Source organism: Macaca thibetana, chromosome 5, assembly GCF_024542745.1.
Source record: "Macaca thibetana thibetana isolate TM-01 chromosome 5, ASM2454274v1, whole genome shotgun sequence".
In the NCBI taxonomy this organism is placed as follows: domain Eukaryota; kingdom Metazoa; phylum Chordata; class Mammalia; order Primates; family Cercopithecidae; genus Macaca; species Macaca thibetana.
In genome coordinates, this window is record NC_065582.1 from 126,370,052 (window position 1) to 126,389,440 (window position 19,389).

The 19,389-nt window shown below is 36.3% G+C and overlaps 1 protein-coding gene across 5 annotated transcripts in view; it reads left to right on the forward strand.

Annotated features, from left to right (window-relative positions):
• The window catches only part of MTHFD2L (methylenetetrahydrofolate dehydrogenase (NADP+ dependent) 2 like), a 147,430-nt gene that overhangs the window by 126,799 nt on the left and 1,242 nt on the right, over positions 1 to 19,389 (forward strand). For 3 of the 5 annotated variants that reach the window (XM_050790953.1, XM_050790948.1, XM_050790950.1), the window contains one exon: positions 13,958 to 15,341. In XM_050790953.1, coding sequence (XP_050646910.1) covers positions 13,958 to 14,070 — 113 coding nt within the window. In that variant the 3' untranslated portion in view covers positions 14,071 to 15,341. Of the gene's footprint in view, positions 1 to 252; positions 11,213 to 13,957; positions 15,342 to 19,389 lie in introns of those variants that run through there. The other 2 variants (XR_007725753.1, XM_050790949.1) reach the window with 2 other exon arrangements.

Consider the following 19,389-nt stretch of genomic DNA (forward strand, 5'->3'; position numbering starts at 1 on the left):
AAGTACCACAGACAGAATGGTTTATACAACAGAAATTTACTTCTTAAAATTCTAGAGGCTGAAAGTCCAGGATCAGGGGATTCGTAGGGTTGTTTCTTCTGAGGCAACCTTGCCAGGTAGATGGCCATTTTCTCCCTGTGTCTTCTCATTGTCTTCCCTCTGTGTGTGTCTATGTCCAAGTTTCCTCTTCTTAGAAGGTTGGATTAGACCCCATGCTAATGACCTCATTTTAACTTAATTTTATTTTTAAAGACCATGTCTCTGGAAACAGTCACATTCTGAGGTACTGGGGTTAAGACTTCAACATCTGAATTTAGAGGGGATACAATTCATCCCATAACATCGTTCCACCTGAGTGTTGTCCTTATCCACGTGGTTGAAGTTGAATTGCCTCTTCATTTATGTTATCTTCTAAGGAAAAGTGAAAGAGAGAGCCCAGAACAAGAAAATCCATCTTTAATAAAGTTCAACTAGAAGGTACATGCATCACATCTGCTAGCTTTCTACAGACCCGAATGTAGTCATGTGTGGAGTACAAGGGATGTGGAATCCATAGTCGCTGAATGGGAGGCTATACTTTGGTAAATAATAATCTACCATTTACATAAGAACTTGAAGACTAATCTCTTACTTAGGATAGAAAAGAAAGATATTTATTTATCTTTTTTATTATAATATCCACATATCATTCAGCTTACCTATCTGAATTCATTTTGTTCTGAAAACCTCAGGGAACTATCTCATCATTGTATGATTGCTTTCTAATTGGTTTCAAAGCATACTCCACTTACTAACTTTTTTCTGGGGTTATGGTGAAATCCTGGTGTCACTGAAGTTATATCTTGGCTCAAATCTTACCCTGAGCTTTCCATAGATCTTAGATACACAGATTTGCAATAAAATTTGTGCAAGTATTACAACCTCACCTAAATGTCTTTAATTCTAACTAAACTGTTTATTATTCAATCATTGATAGAGATTTGATACTTTTTGACCATGTTATACAATTTTGACAGTTGTGTCAGGTCCCTTTGTGACTTTCATTTTTTATATCTCTATCTTCACTGGATTATTTTCAGTCTCTTAATTATTACTGTTTTTAGGGTAGCCCTTCAGATGCTTCAAATTTGGTTCATTCATTTAGTTGTTCAATGCTATTAAGCATTTGCTATGTGTCAGGCATTTTTATAGTCACTTGGGATACAACAGTGACCTAAAGAGACAAAGTACTTACCCACCAGTAGCTTCCATTTTGGTTAGAGGAGACAGATAATAAACAAATACATACATATCTATGTAACAAGGCAGTGTCTTAGTGATACAAAAATAAAACAAACTAAGAGGGCTAGAGAATGATGGCATTGAGTTTCTTAGAAAGGGTGGTCAGGGAAGGCTTATGCTAACCTGAACAAACAAAGAAGGGAGTCATGTGGACAGGTGAGGGAGCAGCATTCCAGGCAAGTGGAGAAGCAAATGCAAAGACCCTGAGGAGGGCCTGCTTGGTGGTTTTTATGAGCTGCAAGGGGGCCATTGTAACTGAAACAGTAAGTAAGGAAGCGAGTGATAGAGAATAAAGTCAAAGAGGTAGCAGCAATCCCGTCTTATAGACCAAGGAAGTATATTTGGATTTTACTCTAAGGCAGTGAAAATCCATTGGAGGATTTGGGGCAAAGAAATGACATTTGGCTTGTATTTTAACAATGCACTGTGGCTACTGAATGACACATAGGCTGTATAGAGGTTAAGGGTATAAATAGGGATAGCTGTTAAGAAGCTATTGTAATTATCCAAGTAAGAAATGATGGGGCATGGAGCAGCTTATAATGGGTGAAGATGTTAAGCGGTGGTTAGATGGTAGATATAATTTTAAAGGAGAGTTGAAATGATTGGTTAAACAATTAGATATGAGGGAAAGAGAAGAATCAATCAAGTATGACTCAAAGGATTTTGGAATAAGCAAGAGTGGAGGCGCCAGTTCTGGAATCCTCTTGAGATGAATTTTACTCAAGTATGCGTATTTAGGGTAGAGAATGGGCAAAAGAGAGGAAGGGGCTCTTTCTTGGTAGAGGGAACAGAGAATCAAAGGAAAGGAGGAAACATTATAAAAGGCTTTATGTGCTCAATAGGAGGCCCAACGTGGTCTGTTGAAAAAGGGAAGTATGATATTGTATACAATTGTGAATTTTCCCCAAATATCTGGTGCCTTACTTTGAATTTTTCAAAAGAATCTCCATCAGGCAGGAAATCTCCCCTATAAAGGGACCTTTTAATTTGAGACTCCATCTGGCCAAACCATTCCTCAAAATTCCAACCCAATAGTCAAACATAAGGTCAGGAAAGGGTTTGGAATTAAATAGAAGCTCAGTATCATTCTCCTAAGAAATTACTAGAGATGGGGTGAAAACCGCTGGAGTGCTTTGTAAGCAGCTTTCCGTTTATGTTTTCTTTTAATGCTCTGCATTTGAAAGTCTGGATTCATCTTTTACTCCCTGCTCTTTTTGTATTATGTTCAACCTTTCATAAAAGACTATGCTTTGGAGTCAAGCTAACTTGGATTTGAATCCCAACTCTACTGCTTAAAACAATTGTGATCTTAGGTAAATCATTTCACCACTCTGAGACTCAATTATATCATCTGAAAAATTGTGATAATTCTATCTTATAAAGTTGTTGTGAAGATTAAATGAAATAATCACCTTACATAAGCTAGTTAATGTAGGTGAATTGCCAAGCATAATGCCTGGTGAAAAACTGTGTGTGTGTGTGTGTGTGTGTGTACAAGTGAGCACACATTGCTCACGTTTTCTCTCCATTCCCACTAAACTACTAACCCAGAAGTATACAACTTCACACTTCAATTACCACCATCCCATTACTTTTCTGGCCTAAACTCTCTTCCAGTGTAGTCTGTTCTTTGCCCAACTCTTATATGAATCAACTTTAAAGCACTCATGCTTATTCCCATCTTTTCCAGACTCTCCTTACAGGTTTCATTTGCCTTACTCATCTTGCTCTTAATCCTATCCTTTCACTTTTACTTAGTTATTCCTAACTAGATTGGATGCCTCTGTAAGGTTAGCTTCCTATCTTACGTTTATTTTTCCTTTATTTATTTATTTATTTATTTATTTATTTATTTTTGAGATGGAGTCTCACTCTGTCACCCAGGCCGGAGTGCAGTGGTGCAATCTCAGCTCACTGCAGCCTCCACCTCCCGGGTGGGAACAATTCTCCTGCCTCAGCCTCTTGAGTAGCTGGGACTACAGATACACTTACCACACCCAGCTAATTTTTGCATTTTTAGTAGAGACAGGGTTTCACCATGTTGGCCAGGATGGTCTTGATCTCCTAACCTCGTGATCTGCCCTCCTCGGCCTCCCAAAGTGCTGGAATTACAGGCGTGAGCCATCGTGTCTGGCCCATTTCTTTTATATCTCTGTCCCACACCAGATTTCAGCCTTCTTATTCAGGCCACTGGTTATCTGTATGAACATTCTCTGTATTTAAAAACCTATGGTATCATTCTTACATTACAGAAATACTCCCCTCAAGTTAACTTAATGGGAACAAAAGCTTTCTTGCAGAGCAACAGCAAATACATCATTAATTCAACAACACATATTCATTAATGATACATCCATTGATTCTTCATTGATTTACTCAGCACATATTTTGTGAGTGCTGCTTCATACTAGGCACTATTTGAGGTCCTGGTGTATCGTGCACACAACAAATAATTCCGGGTGTACACCCGGAATTTATGTTTTCCAGATTATGCAAAGTAAGCTTATTTGGAAAGTAGTTTAGGCACTGCTTACTCCCAATTGTGTGTTCTACAACATGGGAAAGTACGTGTATATAATCAGTTTCTAAGTAAACAAGGATGGTTTTTAATTGTATCACTTTCACAAAACTATTAATCTGTGATTACAAAGAACCAAATTAAAGTGACTCCCAACCACCTCAGTTTTCAGTGTCAATCATTTAGTTTGATGATATGGCTAATCAGTCTGACTCAAAACATCTACATTTTGTGGTAGATAATTATAAAGTAGTTCAAAGCTCTAGCTTTTACTATAAGAGAAGATCTTATACTTTAACCCAGAGGTAACTTGTTCCAATCATTTAGAAAAGTTGATGAACACTGTAAAAGCCCCTCTGGGAGATTATTATTAACACTATGATCATAGAATCCACACAGATCATTTCACGAAACAGGTAGAACCACTGATGGTCACTATGAGATTCCTATCATCAGTAAGCCAGCTGCCTCCATTGTGGCTTACAACATGGACAGAATATTTACTGTGAAGTCTAGGGCTTTGAAATCAAGTCAACTTCTAGAGACCTCTATTTAGTAGAATGTCCTTGACATTGGATCATCTACCTTTGTAGAGAAGAGTTAAAGTTGAGACACAAAAAATACTTTCATAGGAACAAGAGAGGTGACTAATACCTCTGCAAGTTTTTCTTCTTTGCTTGAACTGTGATGAGTTTTTTTTGTTGTTGTTTGTTTGTTTGTTTGTTTGTTTTTAATAGTTGTTTCTCAGTGATCCATATTAAGACCAAATACCTACGGAAGGGAGATTTTTATCTTCTCCTATCTTGGGTTGATTATGGCAGACTATAGAAATTAAGGCCCTGCCAAGAGATTTGGAAGATACTCCAGAAAGCTTTATCTAGTTTACAGATTTGCCACTCTGATACGAATGTTCAGTGACTTGAGGAAAAAGGGATTGGGGGTAGAGGAAAGGATTGGAGAGGATGACAAGAGTGTATGATGATCTTGTATTTTTAAAGACATCATGAAAGGGAGATATTTTTAGTAATTTTCCCAGCTCTCAATAGAACTACCAGAAATATCAAGGCAGTATTGTTACTCCTGCCTACTAAAATAGAATCTGACAATGACAGCTGGCAGCATCCATGGTGAGAAAGAAGGTTTCACTGATATGTCATAGCTAGAGTTCACAGAAAGCAATTTCAAACTCTCTCCAGGTGACTGACTTGCTATTTGGTTCCACTAATTGTCTTCTAAGTGGTATGAGTGGTATTTTTTTTCTAAGTGGTGTGAGTGGTATGTTTTTTCTTTTTTTATGGTTTTTTTGAATAGGTTTTTAAATTATTATACTTTAAGCTCTGGGGTACATGTGCAGAAAGTGCAGGTTTGTTACATAGATATACACGCGCCATGGTGGCTGGATGCACCCATCAACCCGTTGTCTACATTAAGTATTTCTCCAAATGCTATCCCTCCTCTTGCCCTCCACCTGCCAACAGGCCCCAGTATGTGATATTCCCCTCCCTGTGTCCATGTGTTCTCATTGTTCAACTCCCACTTATGAGTGAGAACATGCAGTGTTTAGTTTTCTGTTCCTGTGTTAGTTTGCTGAGAATGATGGTATACATCTATAACATATATTACCAGATATATATTTAACTTAATATAAAGGAAAATAAAACTTAGCCACCCTACAAATACAAGTTGCAAAGTAAATAGTTGAGAGAAGTCCTTGTAGGTACAGCTTACCAAGGTAATGAAGTCAACACAATTTGTACAGAAATATAGATCAGTCTCATACATTTCTACCACATTAGGGCAATAATCCTCTCTATTTCATTGCTGACCACAGGATGCCATGATAATGAACATCTCAATATATTTAAAAAACTTGTAGAAGCCTAAAGATTCAGCAACCAGATGAATGTAAGAAGAAATATAGTAAATTCCCTCTGGAGCACTTGATTCCTGGTTACCTTCCAAGTTTAGTGGCAAACTACTGACTTGTTGAGGAGCCCTTTGCTTTCTGGTTCACCATGCTTTTAAGTGTCATTTTTCTATCAACCATATGAGAAAGTGGAGTGTTTTCTGTATTATCTCCTGAGTCATACTATTTCTCCCGTCCTATGTCATTCAGGTTTTTCTGGTTGTTATTCCTGTACTTCATTTTCCTGAAGCTTGTCTCCCCTTCATTAGAGTGGATGTTTGAGAGGCTACGCTTAAGTGGCTTGCATTTAGAAGCATGGGAAAATTCTTCAAGCATTTAATTTAGACAATTACATATGTATACCAGGAAGATGAAATTCACATGAGAGAAGCAAGAAATTTTTGTTCTGCTGCCTTGCCACAGATAAAGAATCATCTATCTTCTTTTTGGGGGAGGGTGTTGATTTTAAAAAATAATTATAGCATTGTGGAGAACTGACATGGGCCATAGAGTACTTCTTTAAAAGAGACAGTGGATCAGACAAAATAGAAAGACAAATAAAACAATACTATAGGAACATGAGACATCAGTTCTTCTTTCTCCACTCCAAAAATAAATTTATAGAGCACAAATGTATTCTTTAACTTTGCCAGAATATACAATTTCAAAAATATACTAGCAAAATTAATTCTGTTTAGATACATCTGGAAATGCCATTATTTGGGATCTTTGGAGTATGTATAATCTACTGAAGTAGAAATTTACTATTTGCCAAGGAATTAGAGAGTATTCCAACAAAGTATCTTAAATAAGAATCTGAATTGTTCGGTTCTTGACCCTGGGAACCTGAGAACATAAAGTTTCCAAATGAAGCAATGACAGAACACACTAGCTGGAAACACCCTGTCGTGAAGGATGGATTGATGGTGCCAAAAGATTCATGACCACATACTTTCTATTTTATTCTTACTTAAGATTTTAAAGGGCATTTTAGTGTCCTTTATGTTGCTATTAGTATCCTTCATGAGTAAATTTTATGCACCCTGTCATCTATGCCACCCTTGGATTTTTTTGGAGGCGTTCATAAAAACTGGATGATTAATTTATTCCATTATCTCTATCATCACCTCAAATTTTAAGTATGAAAGAGCCTCTGCCCTGTACCTATTGTTCTTATACTGACGTTGAAAAATGGTTGTCTTCAAGTAAGAATAATGTAAATGATGTCAAGCCAAGTCTTAGTTCTTCCTTTTAGAAATCTGAAGCCAATAACGTAGAGGGGGAAGTCATCAGCCACATAGGGGAGAAGAGAGAACACAGATTAGACATGCATGCCAGGCTGAAAGAGGATTTCTTGAGTAATGATTTAGTGGCATGCAATAGCCTGAAACTTTATGAAAATGCAAGATGAATTTCTCCTTTACTACTTTCTTCTAAAATTATTTAGTAGTATACATTTTTCTCACAAGTTTTTCATATTACAAAAGATCACTCCTAAATATGTAAATAGCCAAGATTATTCATGAAAGACTCTTTAAAAAGCTTATTCACCCTGAACACAGTAACTACAGCTACCATCACCCAACCTAAGTTTCTTGACCCCATGTGCCCATGACCACCTCCCCAGGCTTCTCTCTCTCTTCTCGCTGTTTTCATCATGTGCTTTGGTCATAATGAACTCATTTTACCTCCTCCATTATATTAGATTTATTGTCAAATCCAGCCCACTTTTGCTTTTACTCTTCCCTGTGTCTGCATTGCTTTCTCTCTCCCTTTCTTCCCTGCTCAGGTGTCCATTAATCTTGCAGCTTTTCTGCAACTTTACAATATTTCTCTGATCCCCATATCTGATTTATATTTTCTCTTTGAGGTACTCCTACAAAAGCCTGAATTTATTCCCACCTTAGAATCTCAATTTATTTTGTAATTTTTGTGTTTATCTCCTTTCCTTTCACCCCAGATATTAAACTCACTTCATTAGAGAAATGTGCAAACACAGAACAGTTTCTTCATTTAATTTTATGCTGCCTCAAAATATGTTTTTCCAAATGTTAAAAATACTTTAACCATTGCTCTTAAGTTAATATGCAAAATGCTTGATATTTTCTATGAGTCTCTACATAACCAGACACTGCCTATCTCTTCCATGTCATCTCCTGCAACTCTGCTTTACTCCTACATCTCAGCTATACTGGCCTTCTTACAGTGTTTCCGAGAGTTCAGGCTGCTTTCTACCTGAGGGAAGCTTCTTGCCACCTTTATCACATTGTCTCCCCTACACAGAACACTTGTCTATTCTACACCTCTCTCTTCCCATGGAAAAACTTGGCATGGATATGCCACATGAATACACAGTGCTGTTCAGACCCAGATCCTCTTGACACCTTCACAGTGCAGCACACATTTCATGTGTAGCACACATCACTGCCGTAGCTCAATTATTATTTAGGCAATTGCCTTTTTAATGTCCATTTTCCCAACTAGGCTAAAAGCTCCACAAGGCAGTAACTATGTCTTGCTCAAGGAATATTTGTTATGAATCTTGCTCAAGGAATATTTGTTATGAATCTATCTGGTCCAGTTTATGGCATGTGTGGGAACAGTGACTAATTGAATATAGGGCTAGAAAATGATACAAAATAAAGATGTTGGGTCAGAAGATAAAAGACCTTGATTGCCATAACAAAGAATTTATATTTTATCCTAGAGACAGTGAAGATCCATCAAATGTTTATAAGCTAAGATAATCAAATCTGTGTTTTAAAGAATAACACTGGCAGCAAATTATATGGCTGACATGGTGGACTGGGAGCCAAGAGGCTACTATAGTAGATTATAAAAAATGGCCATACATTTATTTTGTCCCCATGTGTATGCCCCCTTTGCTGGGTGACTTGGCCACTGTTCTTACTCCAAGTCTTTGAATTTCAACTTGATCATGTGCCCTGCCTTGGTCGATGGCACATTAACAACTCTTATGTAAGCAGAAGTGTGAAAACCATTTGCACATTGGGGTTTGACTGGTACTTTCCTGGGAACCTGAGGCCATCATGTAAAGTAGCCATAGTACCGCAGTGAATTCCAACCAGATTTTAAATTTTCTCCATCCCATTTATATGTATAACATTCCCTTCCCACTATTAGAAATACCTCTCACTTCAAACATTAATTCTCAGTGGTGCATACTGACAATGTGCAATATTGGGGTAGGAGGAGGCATATGCAGTATGACTTAATCTCACAAGAGATTCCAATATGCTCTATGAATGCAAATTGAAAATCACTCTACTAAGTCTCACTGATACATGAATGAACAGTTAACTTAGCCTGGGGAGTTAACAGGCTCCACAAAGAAAGTGACATTTACCCTGGATCTGAGAAGGAAGAATAAATATTCATCAACTGGAAAAGTGAAAGAAGGGCATGTTAGACAAAGAGAATAGTATATACAAAGGCAAATCTTACATCCCAAATGGATGATTTTAAATCTCTTTTATTTCTCTACAACTGAACACACACCCTAACGTTCTTAATCTTGCTGACAAAGTTATAGCACTTTCAAGGAAATCTATGGAATTACTTTACAGAGTCTAAAGTTTGCAAAGAGATCATCCAAATAAATTATTATGATAATTATTTATATTTATTATAAGAATAATAAAACATTCTTATTTTCAGGAACTTACTTTAAACATTTCCATGTCATTTTCATCTAAGTCTCATTCTCCAGAGCAAGTTTAATGTGGACAACAGGATTTGGTGATTGTTTATTTGTCTCAATTGTCAAATAGTTTCAGTAGGTCTAAAATCACGTTGATTTTATGAAATTGAATCTAAGCCTGGTTTTACCATATGTGTTCATTAATCTCATAGGAAAGGGCTGATATCAATCAAGATCTCGTACCTGATTCCCATATATACTGAACTTCTGGAATTCCCTTAAACAGACACACATATGCCCTCACACCTACACCCACAGTAAATTAAGTCGCTGAAGGAAATTAGTGTCCTATAATGCTTCTATATTTTTCTTTAATGGAGCAGGTAGAACACCTTTTCTCTACACATAATAGGATTAATATTTAAAAGCATCATCTTCAACTAAGTGCAAACCTTTGTCTGCCCTCAGGGAAAGAATAGCCAATGAGAGGTTATTCTGGTGATGTAATGCTTGTTACCTTGCTCTCTTTCAGACATGATTGGGGAAAATGCTTTTCAGAGCATCGAATATGAATAAAATGTAATTCTTTCTCACATGACTAATTTTAGCACATAAGCCACCTTCAGTATTTCATAAATGTGTTGCTTAGGATTGCCCTGAGATATTATGCAAAATCATTAGAGTAGACAATTTTTGTTAAGCATTGACATCTGTATCCACTGGCACTTGCCAATAACTCCCCACATTTCTTGAGAGATCACTTACTTCTGTATCCTGATCCTTATGTAAATAGACAAAGAATATATTAACACTAGCCAGCAGCAGATAAGCTTATTATTTCTTTCTCAGACATAGATACTCATGAAAGTCAAATCAAAAGGAATAGAAACCTAATATGTGTTTTCTAAAGTCAGATTAATCACTCTGTCTCTCATGAGCATGTACAGGGTTTAATCTTCATATCCATATACTTTATTTCAAAAACAAAAAAAAAAAAGATTAAAGCAAGTATTTGAATAACAAAGTGTGTTTACAATGATATTATAATCTTCTGCCTCGTGAATAATTTTCAGGTCTCTATTGATGCTACTAAATGTTTATTAATGTTCAGAGAAGCCCTAGCCCAGGTCAGGTGAAGACCTATTACGCCTTACATAGTCTAATTCTATGAAAACTGATAGGCAGGACACGGTGAATGTGTGTTGGTTTCCACCAGCAAAGTATGCAAAAATGCAGACACTGAGCTAAAAAAATTTCAGGCAGATATTATTTCATGCAGTATCTCATTCACATTCCCTCCTCCTCTACTCAAACCTCACTTTTTGAGCAAAAGAATGCAGTAGTAAGCATGTTGTCTGAAAAACATAATTGGGAGGAGGAGGATAATGATGCCTGAGCAGACCAGTGGTTTATCTGATCTGACACCAGGAATAAAGTGACTCCAACTGCTAAGCCAGCTGTGTAATTTAAAGTGTAATATGTAGTTCAGAGATGATGAGCTATGGGAACTCATAGTCAAAATGTTGGAAAATTAATATATTAGAACCTTTTCCTCTTCATTTCTTTTTTCCAGAATATCCTGCTAACACTTTGAGAAAACTGAGTTAATTTCTGGCACTTGAGCCATTCTTTGGACTTTTCTACTTGTTCAGGTCATGATAATATAGTTGCATTGGAATGGGGTGAAAGTATGGAATTATAGATTATTTCAAACCTGGCTGTGAATAATGTCTCTACCATATAGGAGAGTGATAAGTCACTGTAACTTCACTGAGCCACAGTTTCCTCATCTATTAAAAGGAAATAATTAAATATTAATTATTAAAACAATGTGTATAATTCTTGGCAAGTAATTAATAGGTATTCAATTGATAGTAGCTATGTGTTTTACTATTTTTTCATAGACAAATAATATCAAAGCCACTTTACCTTTCGAAGTTAGAAACCAAACTATATAAAAATAATTTTATACCCACAATAGATTTTCTGATATAATAAATTGTATGCCACTTTTAAATTTTGAAATAAATCATTTTGTTTTCCATTGAAGATTCAATTTGTACTTGATTTTTACTTTCCCATATTATTTAGCAGAATTTTATTTTTATATATGAATATTTCAGAGTTAGTGCTTTACAAATATATGACTTTATGTTCTATTAGTATAAATGGTAGTAGTAGTATAAATAGTAGTAGTATGGTAAGGAGGAGGAGGGGGGGGGAGGAGGAGGAGGAGGGAGGAGGAGGGAGGAGGGGGGAGGAGGGGGAGGGGAGGGGGGGAGGGGGAGGGGGGGAGGAGGAGGAGGAGGGGGGGAGGAGGAGGAGGAGGGGGAGGAGTATAAATGTTTCTTCTAAAGACCTGCCAAGTTTTAAAGGCATTGCTTCTCCAATGCTTGAGAAAAGGTCCTGGAAGGCATTTCTCAGGCCATTAAGTCAGCTTATTGAAAAGTAGAAAATGCAGTTTATCACCCTAAAGCAAAATGAGTAGCTCGAGTTTTTCAGTAAATTAGCTTAAACTAAATTGATATCGTTTACATCCAGTCAAAAGCACATTTCTGCCAATTGATTTTAGATTTTAAGTAAGGGCAATTTAGGTTCACTTTCTCAAAATCTGCTGAGTGCCTAAGCTGTGCACCTTCTAAGAATTAAAAACAACCACCACAGTGACTTGGCTTCTGCCTTCTAGATGCTGGTGTCTAGTTAAGGGAACAGACAGTGCACAGTGTATTAAGTTCCATAATGGAGGTAGGTATAAAATTATTGGAAATATAGATGGTGGGACTTTCGATTCAACACTGGAGGAATGAGTTTTTCAGGAAAATTATAGACAGGTGACGTTTCATTGGCTTTCAAAAAATAATGAGTTTCTTGTTTGGATAAGATGGAATAATGATCCGAGTAGAAGGAACAGTTAGAGCAAAGGAAGAAAGGACTAAAAATTCATAGCTATTTGTTGAATGACTATTGACCCATTCTAATGTTTGTACAGAATAGAATGCATTAGATGTAAATGTGGCAATGGAAAGGTTGTGCTTTCTGTATAGAGAGGCTGTCTGAAAAACTGAAATATTACCTTCCAAATCACAGTATTCTTATCTTTTCTTTCTAACATGCCATCAGAAAATTCATAACACATGTTAACTATATATATTTGTGATATATTTAAGCTTACTGGACCTTTCTTCAAGTAAAGCAATATTATTCCTTTGCTTCTCCTCTAATTTAAAAAATTATTCCAATGTACTGTTCACTTCAAATAAAGTAAAGGTAAATTCCACAAATCATCTTTCAAAAGGACGACATAAGTTGTGCAAAAATAATACTAAAGATATAGACAACATCTATTGATTTTGATTCATGCAGAAGCCTATATGAGCTAATTGTAAAAGGCAATACATCTAAATAGCATGTGGTTAATAATGTCAGATTATACATTAAAGAAATACTGTCTATGCTAACTTTTTACTAAAAGTTATTTAGAAAAACTTCATTGCTCTTATTTCACACACACACAGTAAACCACCATACCATCAAGTAAATGAATGCAGTAAGTCATTCACCTTTCATACTGTGGGTGTGAAAACATTCTTAAATATAACTTGCTGAAAGTTATCTGCCATTTTCTTTAAGTATACAGATTCTCCATGATTTATGATGGGATTACATCCCGGTAATCCTAAGTTGAAAATATCATTAGGTCAGAAATGCATTTAATACACCAAACATCATACCTTAGTCTAGGCTACCATAAACATGCTCAGAACACTTACATTAGCCTATATTTGGACAAATAATCTCATAATGCAGTACATTATAGAGTATTGGTTGATCATGGTTGATCATTGGTTGATCTTATAGCTGACTGGGAGCTTTGGCTTATTCCCACTACTCAGCATCTTGAGAAGTATTCTATCACATATCACTACCTGGGAGAAAGGGCAAAATTCAAAATTTGAAGTATAATTCCCACTGAATCTGTATAGCTTTTGCACAGTTGAAAAATCAAAAAATTTTAAGTGAAACCATTGCAAGCTGGGGACCATCTATATTCACTGAATAAGTTTCCATACCTCTGAAGGGGACTATGAATGTGTTCATAATTCAAGTATATTTAATGATACTTATTAGACTTGAATTGAAATGTATTATCCACATATACATTGTGATATTGTTTTAACAGGAATAATTCTACTTAATAAATGGTATGTGCTGAACTTTCTATATTCAGTGTCCCTTTTGTGACCAGTATCATGTATTTTAGAATTAGTTAACTAGAATTACAGGTAACTGGGTCAATTATGGGTTTCATTATATAAAACAAACTGAGCTGCATGGAGCTTGAACCTACAGTGTTGGTCCATTGTGGTCTTTCTGTCCACCTTAGATACCATCCACAGAATTTTTCGTCTAAGTGAGCGTGCTGTTTGTGTGTGTGTGTTTGTCTGTTTATTACAGCCTACTTGATTCTAAAAATTAGTTGAATATATAACGAAGAAAGAAGCACTATATTCAGCATGTTTAAAAATATTAAAATCTCAGATAATTTTAAAATAAAGAATATTCTGTTTGTTTTTTTTTCCCTCATCAGCTGTTAAGAAAAAAGCTGGCTTTATCACTCCAGTTCCAGGAGGTGTGGGACCCATGACAGTGGCAATGCTTCTGAAGAACACCCTTCTGGCAGCTAAACAAATCATTTACTAGATCACATGAAAGGAGGAAGCAAACTGAAGTCATGCTATTTGTTTATTTGACAAAGGGTAAAACCTTTATATTTTACTACAAAGCTATTTATTTCTACATGGTATTTATTTTTTCATGGGTGAAATCATTGTGAATCAAATGATTCACATAATTTTATGCATTTCCTGCTAATTTATTTTGAGTTTTAAGAAAACAACCAAAACAATTCCAATGAAAATTTTAGTAACAATTGTTTATTTTGAGGATATTTGTTCTTAACATTAAAACAATAAAGGGCTCATAATAAATAAATATATTTTTGACACAATTAAATATTACATATAATATGTTTTCAACAAATGTCCTGTCAGCCAAATGGGTACCCATATAAAATGTAATCCCTTTAGGTTTCGCTATTTGCATGCTCACATTTTCAGTATATTTTATGATCTATGTCATATGCTGAAAAAGAGCTTGCTTACTGCAAGAAAAATAGAATATTGAAAATAAAATATTGATCTCAACTATCCCCCAAATGCATCCTATAAGTCCATCCTAATGAGAAATGATGTTCTCTTTAAGGAAAGGAAAATATTCCAGGAAGGCAAAAAATGCAATGCTATTTGGAAGGGTAATGATTTTATCACATTGTGAGTGACTACTAAGAGTAATGATTATATCACATTGTGAATGACTACTTGCCACAGTAAAAATACATGAAGAATGTCTTAGGCTTAAATGTGGTTTCTTTCTTCTTCTAAAAAATATTTGGATAGTACCTTCACTGAGAAATAATGGAAAAATCAAAAAATAAGTAAGCAGACAAAACTAAAGTTGTATTTTCCCACAAATATCGTATGAATTAGGTCATATTAAAGAACAGCAGCTGTTAATGTTTGTTCACAAATTCAGAAATCTAATAGGAAAACATGATACTTTCAATGTGCCAAAACTAAACCTTAGTATACAACTAAAAATCTCCTGCCTTCTTGCCTACATGTCTTCCCTCTTCTGTTACAGCATTTGTTCCTCAAAGTAGACACAACGTTTCTAACACAATTTAAATTAGGAAATATATATGAATGTCATTGAAGTCTATTTTGAGACTGCTAAAGCTGTTTAATTGATACTGTGTTTTCATGCCCAAATCCCAGTATGTTTATGTACCAATAATGACTCTTACCCAGTGCATGTCTTTATCAGTGTGTACTCGTGACTATTTGTGTGAAAATAGACTAGATGTTTATAATTAATACCATTGCAACTGTATAATAAAAGCAATTTGAAGAAAAGCTATATTCTTTTTTTCTTCAGATAGATATAAATTTCTTACCCATTTCCTTACTACATCCTGGAGAAATGTACAAGTTTCTAAAATGTGAAAGAAAAGGTTATATAGCATATTCCACAGTCAATTCAGACCAATTGTTGTCTGATAACCCTGACAGAAGTTTAAATTTAAAGCTTCCAAGCAAACATTCAGAAAGGGCCTCTTTAATTTTTAAGGGTTCCTAACTCCCAAAACAAAGTGACTAAAATACATGTATGTGGAAAATGTGAAGACTGTAATTTTGAGCTCTACCCCAGCAGAGGTGCAGGAATAGTTCCTTTGGAATAACATTCAGAATTTAGACTTCCTGTAAACTAATTAAAATGCTGTAGAAGAAAAATTACTCTGACACTTGTTTAAAACAGTCAAGAAGATGTGAAGACCATTGCAGTAGATGAAAGAGATCTAACTAATTCTGAATACAACATGGACAGCTAGGGATTTATAGCCAATGAGCAGAGCTAGGGGATTGGTGGATGGAAAATTACTAAGAGGAACTTTAGATATTCAGGGCAGGGGGATTCTCACTGAACTGGCTTGTCAGGATGCTTGGTAACAGCAGGCCAAATGCTTAGATATCAAGGGAAGGGGATCAGAAACTAGATAAAATAGCAAGGGTGAGGGACTCTCTATAAACTGACTTAGCAGGATTCTTTGCTAAAACTGGGCTCGATGGGTCTAGATCAAGATCTGATCAGGGAGAGAGCTCAGAGGAACCTAAGGTTCGGTGACAGAGTCAACATATTACAGAGGTAAAGTCAATTTATTGGAATCATAACTTCATAGTTATTTGATGTCCTTGAAAGATAGACATGTCGGCCTTATGAAGTAGCGTAGAGATTGTTTTCTTCTCCTACCACATCTGTATCTGTAAAGTATCTATAAAGAGCACCCTAAAGAACATAATAAAGTTACAGAAATTATTATGAGTTAGCATATATGTATGAAAGCAAGAGTTGCAATTAGACAAAGTGAAAGGTTTGTTTTGGAGAGTGATACAGCTGGATAAGTATGCAAAAATAAATTAGAGGAGTGGATAAATCAGAATTTGGCAGTATTCAGCAAGTTACGAGAATTGTAGTTAGAGATCAGAAGTTGTTATCATTGACTAACAGGAAATTGTGAAAGGGAGCTGACTTTGGAGTAGTGATAATATGTTCAGTTTAAAATATGTTAAGTTTGAGGTGATGACATAATACATAGATAAGAATTCTGAAGTAGTATCAGTCTAGGAAGAGGTTAAGAATTCATAGTTAGTGATAAGAATTTAGGACTCGTCCGCATATACTGTCACCCTAAATTCCTGGCCTTGGTGACCATTATACACACTGTGTGTCTTTCTACACTTACTCAGTAGTAACAACTATCCTTAACTGAGAACTTAGCATGTGCTAAATACTTTCCTCTTTTGTTCTTTTTTTTTTTTTTTTTTTTTTTTTGACAGGGTCTCGCTCTGTTTCCCAGGCTGGGGTACAGTGGTGTGATCACTGCTCACTGCAGCCTCCATTTCTGAGGCTCAAGCAATCCTCCCACCTCAACCTCAAGTAGCTGGGACTGCAGGCGAGTGCCACCATGCCCAGCTAAGTTTTTAATTTTTTGTAGAGAGGGGTCTCACTGTATTGCCTAAACTGGTCTCAAACTCCTGGGATCAAGCGATTCTTCTGACTTGGCCTCCCAAAGTGCCTTTTTTTTTTTTTGTCTTTGCTCATTATTGACAATCTCCACTTAATAGATGAGAAAATTATTGACCCTCCTGATTATTAAAAAGCCTCAGCCAAGGCCAAATAGATAGAAAAGGTGGAATTTGAATTCACAACAAAATCTATTGGGATGATGTGAGTCAGAAGCCACTCCTTTTACTACTCCACTCTGCCTTCCCTCAGATCCCACCCCCAACCCCAAGTCCTTTCTCTTATCACTGGGTGTCTAAATCCTACTTGTTACTTAAGATTCACTTCAAATGAAACTTGTCCATGAAAAATGCCATCCCTTAGTTCTCAGAGCCCTTTATGCACACATTCATGGCAGTTGTCACTCTCTACCCAGTACTGCAGTTATGTATATACTTTGCCTAGATCCCTTTAGTTTCTTGAAGTCAAAATCTATGCATGATTTATCTATTTGTCTTACAAATATCATCTCACCCAGCCCAGTGCCATGGATATAGTAGTCATTCAATATTTTGTGAATGAATGCAACTGAATCCATGAAAGTGACAGAATATACCTAGAGAGAGAATCAATGAACTGATCACCATTCTCTGCCAATGACCAGCAATAAATTTTGGTTGAGTTAGTGAAACAGCAAGGAAAAAAAGATAGAAAGGGGAGGGAAGAATAAACTTTCAGATATTCTCTCTTCTAAAATAAACTTCTAGAAGAAGAAAGATAAGTACATTTAAAAACCCGAAAACATGGCCTGAGGGAAAAGTAATAGTGGAGCTCTTAGCCTTTCATTTCCTTCTCCTTTCTCACCCTAACCTACTTTAATGCATATTAAGAATGAATAAAGATATCAGAAAAACCACCTTACAGTATCCATCTCCCGTATTCTTTAGGATTTAGAGAAAGGACTTTTGGGTGAGAGGTTTGAAGACGTGAAGGGAGTGGACTTTCCTGTAAAGACTGTAAGTGGGAGCCATGAGTACGGACCCCAGAGGAAAGGCAACATGTTTGATGACTTAGAGTTACTTTCTAGTATACACCATAAACTAAAGCAGAAGATGGGTTTCTATATTAAGTGGCCCAGTTTATCAGAGAGGCTGCAGTTCCATCTCTCAGCCCAGATGTGAGTGAAAATCACAGTTTATTAAATATTTAGTTTTTTTCTAATAAAGGTAATTTATTTAAAGCTTGATTTTAGGAGATAATTAAGGGAATTCTTTTGAGATCACTTCAACAACTCAAAGAGGACACAGCTAGGAAACAATATATGATTTAGAATGTGAAAATATAGAATTGAAGTCCTTTTTTTTGTTTGTTTGTTTTGTTTTGTTTGAGACAGGGTCTGTAGCACAGGCTGGGGTGACATGATATAATCATGGCTCATTGCAGCCTTGACCTCCCAGGCTCAAGTGATCCTCCTACTGAGCCTCTCAAGTAACTCAGACTACCATGCCCAGCTAATTTATTTTTTGTAGAGTCAGGGTCTTGCTCTGTTGCCCAGGCTGGTCTCAAACTCCTGGGCTCAAGCAGTCCTCCTCCCTCAGCCTCTGAAAGTGCTGAGATTACAGGTATGAGCCACTGCACCTGGCCAGGATTGAAGTCCTGACTCTAGAAATGTCCTTTGGCAAGTCACTTAATTCTTTTGAGCCTCAATTTGTCATTTGTCATGTGAGAATAGAAATAATGCCTGTTATTTATTTCCTTATTCTCTGAAGACAGATTCATTAAGTATTTACTAGATGTTAGGCACTGGATTTGTATGGGCCAGGGTTACTGAAGAAAGAATTGAGATGTGTGGGGAAACCTGTAAAGTGCAAAGGACTGCACCAGCTACAGTTAAGAGTTTTTACAAAGATAATCTTTGTACCTTGGTGTCTCAGTCTTAGAAATAAAGTATTAAATCCCAGCACTTTGAGAGACCAAAGTGGGTGGATCACAAGGTCAGGAGATCGAGACCATCCTGGCTAACATGGTGAAACCCTGTCTCTACTAAAAATACAAAAAATTATCGGGGCATGATGGTGGGCACCTGTAGTCCCAGCTACTCAGGAGACTGAAGCAGAAGAATGGCATGAACTCGGCAGGCAGAGCTGGCAGTGAGCCGAGATCGCGCCACTGCACTCCAGACCGGGCAACAGAGTGAGACTCCATCTCAAAAAAAAAACAAATAAATAAATAAAAATAAAAAAGAAAGGAAAAAAAGAACTAAACATCTCCCTAGGAGGGAGTCCAAACATCTCCCTCCTGAAACTACAAAAAGAATTGTGATGGTTTATTTAATCTTTTGTAAATGATTTCTTCTTAAATACTCAGCAATGGTGCAAAGAAGATGGTTGAATTTATAAT